Here is a 6,000-nt window from a genome sequence, read left to right on the forward strand (position 1 = left end):
GCGCACCTGCCCGACGCCGCCCGCCGCGTCAGACGCTCGCGACGCGCGCGTCGAGCCCAGTCGCACAGCCGCGCCGCGCCAGCAGCAGCATCGGCACCAGCAGCAGCAGCACCACCACCACCAGCATCAACAGAGACAGGCAGTGCAGGCGCAGAGGCGCTCGCAGAGCGGCGCTCAGCGCCGCGCACGCCACGCTGCGGACCGTCGGACGAGCGCACCGTACGTCGGCGGCGAGCCGCGTCGCCAGCCGTCTCGCGAGAGAGCGGCGCCGCCGCGTGCGCGCAGCAGCCGCCGCGGCAGAGGCGAGCCGCGGCGACGTCCGCACTAACGGATAACGGCCATTGGCGGTTTTCTCTCTCTCTCTCTCTCTCTCTCTCTCTCTCTCTCTCTCCCTGTTCCTCTCGTCACTGACTTGATTTGTTCCCATCCCGGCCTTTTTCCCCGTCTTCTTCTTTCCCCTGGTGAGCCGGTGTGTGTGCCAGTCCGCGCCAGTCCGCGCCCTTATCGTGCCAGTGTGCTGTGAGAGACTAAATCCAGAATTCTTCTTTCCCCTTTTCCTCTTCGCCGCTGGTGGGGCACTGCTCGCCTCGTCGCCTTCCGCCATCACGGTCGGCGCCTCGTCGTCGAGCGCCTCCCCTCGCTCGCGCCGCCAGTTGAGTGAAGTCACCACCCGTGTGTCCATCACGCTCGGCTCGGGCATCTTCCAGTGAGCAGTTGCTCCATCGCCTCCCATTCCTCGTCGCTCTCCCTTCTCCCTGCGCACCTCTTCGTCGCCCCAGCAATGGCGCGTACAGCGAGCGCCTGGGCCTCGCACTCTGCGGTGTGGGCCTGTGGGCGAGTGTCCGCCTCCTTGACTTCGGCGGCGTCCATCGTAGCGCCTTGAGCACGTGCGCCGCGCCTCTCCCCATCGCCCGGTAGTGCTCCCTCCTTTCTCCCTTCACTGCCTCGCACTCGGCGCATAGGACGTGTCTGTGCATGCATTTTCAGGATGCCAGCAGCCTTCCGCGCCCCTGTGTGTGTGTGGTGTGTGTGTTTGTGGTTTCGTATCAAGAATACTCACTCACACCCGGAACCTCACTCCCGCCGCGTCGATGGCACAGATCAGTGGCGCCTCGCCATAAAGCGGCACTCGCTTTGTCCGATTCAGGTAGTCGCGGCACGCGGAGAGCGCCTGCTCCGAACCGCGGGCGACGAAGAGGCGGTGCAGCCCGAGCAGCGCTCGCTCGAGGGGCAAGGCGGGTACGCTCCAAAGACAAAAGTCGTACCGCTTCGACCGCGGCCGATCGCAAGCAAACACCTCATCCCGTCTGGCCTCTGCCACGCCCGCGGCATGCGCAACCGCGAGCCTGCGCACGCTGGCCCAGCGTTGCACAGTCGGGAACTGCTCGATCCAGTCCCTTCGGTTCGCAAACTCGGACAGGTCGGAGCGCATGCGGACGGCGGCGAGGTACTGCAAGTTAAACGCCTCCGCGTGTGAGGTCATTAGCTTGATGCCCGCGATCATGCCGACACCTGCGCGGCTCAGATGACAGGGTGTGGGAGGTGATCCCGTCGCCCCAGTCCCTATGCACATCGACAGTCGCTTGGAGGAGAGGGGCCCGATCTTCGAAGTAAGGCTGCCTGCTACTGTGGCTGTCGCGTGCTGGCTAATGTAAGTAGTGCAGGCGGCGCACTGTTCATGGCGAAGCTGCGGAGGTGCATGAGGGACGCTTCCTCCGGTTCACCAGGAAGGAAGTCCCTCCACGCTTGCGGCGCATTGCTTGCGTCCAGGTGTTGCTCTTCGACGGCGGCGGCGGTGAGACCGAGCCGTTGGGAGAGCAGCGAGACGCATTCCCACGAGCTTGTGTTGGAGAGGCGGCGCTGGCGCTCGCACTCGCTCCCAGGATGGCAGCCTGTGTACCGCTGAAGCTCTCCACGTTGAAGGAGAAAGTACCTCGGCGAGCGCCCGCCATAGGTCTCTGGCTTGTCCAGCTTGGTCCACGTATGTAAAAAGACATCGCAGCCGTCCGGGGCAAAGGCGGCTCGGCACTGGCTGGCCTAACAGGCAATATGGTAAAATTATTCGCACGGAGCCGCCGAAGCGCATTCAGAAGGCGCTTGCGTGGCTGCCTGCTGCATGAGTTGCGCCATCGTCTCCTCGCTGTCGCACGTGCGCCGCAGGTACCCGCTTAGCACAAGGGCTGCTCGAGCGTGAGCGAGAAGTGCGCCGTCCTCGCCGCGGCCGGCGCTCAGCCGAGAGAGTTCGTCGACGCAGGCCTTGAAGGCGACTAGCCGCCGCGCGTCGAGGCCGGCCGGTCGGTCGACGTCGGGGCGTGGCATTATGCGTGCATGTGCTGTGTCTTCGACTCCTCGCCGACGTTGCCGGTCGGTTACAACAGTGTTGAGTATATGAGCGACCCAGCTCGAGGGTTGCTCTCGACTCTGGCCTTTTCGGGTCACGTAGCCACACCTCGCCTCCTCGGTGCGAGTGGCTGCCAGTTCGACTCTGGGGAGGATCGAACCATGGTACCTCCGGTGAGATCTCCCAGGTCGACGGCGGTCTGCGAAGATTTGAGTCCCTTCGTGTGTGAGCTACGAAAAAGATCGAAAATAGTGCCCAAGGGGGAACTCGCGTCCCGGAACGCCTGCCCTACCTCGAAACACGGCGGTATCGGATACAGTAGCAACCTCGTGCTGCGTCGTGGGGGCGTGTTGAGTATATGAGCGACCCAGCTCGAGGGTTGCTCTCGACTCTGGCCTTTTCGGGTCACGTAGCCACACCTCGCCTCCTCGGTGCGAGTGGCTGCCAGTTCGACTCTGGGGAGGATCGAACCATTAACAAACAGTCCATTTACATAGAGAAAATAAAGTAAGTCGGGAACGTGTCGCGCGCCGGCGACGAATGCTGCGGGGTGGGTGTGGGTAAGAAGCGCCGCTTCGACGAAGCGAGGGAGGCACTATCGGGCCAGCTTGAATTTTAATGCCAGCTGTGCTTCGGCCTCCGCCCTGGTATCGCGCCTCGCTACTCCTCGCGGCCAACGCCGCCAAATATTATCCACCTAGCCCGCCGCCGCCGGAGCCCTCGCGATGGCCTCACGCTCGCCTGCTGACCACCTACCGCCTCCGCATTCGCGGGTGACACCCGAGGGCCCGGCTGCGTGGCGCAGCGGCTGGCGTTGGGCGGTGCTCGGCTCCTTCTCGTACCTCTCCGCTTCAAACGCCTTCATGTGCATGGACTTTTCGGATGACTACGGGCTAAACGAGCGGCTGCTTCGATCCGGCGAGGCTGACGTCGCTCTCCTCTACTCCCTCTTCCTCCTCTCCGTCGTGCCTGTGATGCCGCTCGCCGCGTGGGGAGTCGTGCGGCATCACTGGAGCACGGTCGCGTTCGCCAATGCGCTCAACGTCGCAGGAGGATGGCTCCGATACCTCGCTGTCGTCCGCTCCTCGTATGCGCTCGCGGTCCTCTCCAGCCTCGTCTGCGGCGGCGCGGCGGCGGTCGTCGTCTGCTCCTTCACCGCCGTCTCTGAGCGCTGGTTCCGCCCTTCGCACCGCGGCTTGGCGACCTCGATAGCGGTCCAGTCCAACTACCTCGGCTGGGCGCTGGGCTCGCTCATCGGCGCGGGCGAGGCGGGCGAGGCGGAGCGTGCGAGAGCAGTGTTCGGGTGGCAGGCCGTCGCCATCTCTTGCTGCGTGCCTCTCTGCCTCTTCCTCTACCGCGACCGCCGCGCCGCAGACCAGCAGCAGCCCGACACGGCAGCCGAGATGGAGCCGAGACAGAGCCTGGATTGAGCCGAGATAGAGCGCCGGCGCGGTAGCCGAGGTGGCGCCGAGATCGCGTCGAGATAGCGTCGAGATGCAGCCGCGATCTCGCCGAGATGCAGCCGAGATGCAGCCGAGATCTCGCCGAGATCTCGCCGAGATGCAGCCGGATACGACCGCCTGAGCTGTGAACCTGTGAACAGCTCGCCTCCTCCACCGCCAGCGCGGCCGGCGCCCCTAGAAGAGGAAGACGGTTCTTGGATTCGAACCAGCGCTCGAGAGGACACGCACTCCGCTGCATTCGACCCTCTTCTGCAGTCTTCACTGTCGCCTCTCTCGTCCTCACGCGGTGCTCTGAAGGCGCTGCACAGTACCGTCTTCCCGCCCTCATGCTGGCGTATTCACACCGCAGGCCGGCGCCGCTGCGTCGAACGCCTCATCCGCGCTCCGCTCGCTCGCCAGCAACGGCCCGTTCTGGCGGCGCGCCGTTCCCTACGCGGCCATCGGCGGGAGATAGCCGGGAGATAGCCGGGAGATAGGCGGGAGATTGGCGGGAGATTGGCGGGAGATTGGCGAGATTGGCGCGATATTGGCGCGAGATTGGCGGGAGATTGGCGGGAGTCTCCGCTGCACATCTCGGCCACTTCTCCGCGCTGCATCTCTCTGCCATCTCGAGGCCGCATCTCGAGGCCTCCACGAGGCAGACCTCGGCCGCATCTCGGCCATATCTCGCCCGCATCTCGACCAGATCTCGACCGGATCTCGACCAGATCTCGAGGCCATGCCTCGGCAATATCTCGACCAGATCTCGACCATATCTCGACCTCACTAGGCGGGATCGGCTTCTCGGTGCCGTCGGCACAGGACGTGCTGTTCGGGTGCAGCCGATCTCCCCACATCTCCCCACATCTCCCCGCATCTCCCCATACCTCCCCACATCTCCCCGCATCTCTCTTCACAGCTGTCCGTGTGTGAACAGCTCTAGCTGCTATGGCGCGGGCAGCGCTTGGTCTGGATTCGACACCGGCCACACAACCGTCACCAACCTCTCCTTCATCCTCTCCGGCGAGATGCAGCCGAGACACAGCCGAGAGACAGCCGAGACACAGCCGAGACACAGCCGAGATGCACCCGAGGTGCAGCCGAGAGACAGCCGAGAGGCAGCCGAGAGGCAGCCGAGGTGCAGCCGAGAGGCAGCCGAGAGGCAGCCGAGGGGCAGCCGAGAGGTGTAGCCGAGGTGCAGCTCAGATGCAGCTCGGAGGCAGCCGCCTCCCTCCTCTCGGGCGTGCGGCCCGGCCGCATCTCGGATGATCTCGCGTGATCTCGCGCGATCTCGCGCGATCTCGGCCGCACAGGCGTGCTATGCGGCCTGTGCCTCGGCGCTGTTGTCCCTCGGCGGTCGGCGGAGGGTGTCGTCCTCGCCCTCGCCCTCCTCGCCGCGCTCTCCCTCACCGCCCTCGCGCTGCTCTCTACGCCTCACGTCGCCCCGACGCTGCCCCCCGCGACCCTCTTCCCGCTCCTCGCCGGCCCGATGCTCCCCCCCCCCGCAGGAAGACGCGGAGCTGTGAACGGCGCCTCTCTTCACAGGGGCCGCTGCTGTGAACAGGTCTGATGGCACTCTCGGGTATCGGCACGATCGGCTTCATCGGCCTCGCGCTCTCCCGCGCAGTCGAGCTCGCTGACGGCGTCCCCGAGGCGCCCCGAAAGATCACTATCTCACGCCATTGGCCCGCCACAGTTTGGCTAGATCTCGGCTAGGTCCGCCTCCGAACTCGCTCCACACGCCTGCCGGGAATAGCTCGGCTATGTGTCCTCTCTCTCTCTCTCCTCGCTCGCTCCCTCCCTCCCTCTCTCTCTCTCTCTCTCTCTCTCTCTCTCTCTCTCTCTCTCTCTCTCTCTCTCTCTCTCTCTCTCTCTTCTCTCTCTCTCTCTCTCTCTCTCTCTCTCTCTCTCTCTCTCTCACTCACTCTCTCTCTCTCTCTCTCTCTCTCTCTCTCTCTCTCTCTCTCTATCTACCATTTCTCGGCTGTCTATCGGCTGTCGCTCGGCTGTGAGGCGAGTGCGCTCCCCTCCCCCTCTCGTGCGAGGACACATCCAAGCCATGTCCGGGAAGTGTCCCTCGCCTCGGCTGCACCCCCCCTCCCCCTCCTCCACCCCCCTCCTCCCCTCCCCTCTCCCCCACAGGCGTACGCCGTCGGCGCGGTGGAGATGCTCGTGCAGGGCTTCGGCGGCGGCCTCTCGGCGCTCTCCGCCTCTGGC

At 65.0% G+C, this 6,000-nt stretch overlaps 1 protein-coding gene across 1 annotated transcript; it reads left to right on the top strand.

The window, feature by feature from the left end:
- Nucleotides 1–2,993: 2,993 nt before the first annotated feature.
- On the top strand, nucleotides 2,994–5,499 carry EMIHUDRAFT_463214 (hypothetical protein; the record flags this gene model as incomplete). Its single annotated transcript, XM_005780238.1, has 2 exons — nucleotides 2,994–3,625; nucleotides 5,348–5,499. Exons 1-2 carry the CDS (start codon nucleotides 3,067–3,069, stop codon nucleotides 5,497–5,499), a joined length of 711 nt encoding a protein of 236 aa, XP_005780295.1. The 5' UTR covers nucleotides 2,994–3,066.
- Between the last annotated feature and the right edge of the window lie 501 nt (nucleotides 5,500–6,000).

Source organism: Emiliania huxleyi (genome assembly GCF_000372725.1).
Source record: "Emiliania huxleyi CCMP1516 unplaced genomic scaffold EMIHUscaffold_22, whole genome shotgun sequence".
Taxonomy (NCBI): Eukaryota; Haptophyta; order Isochrysidales; family Noelaerhabdaceae; genus Emiliania; species Emiliania huxleyi.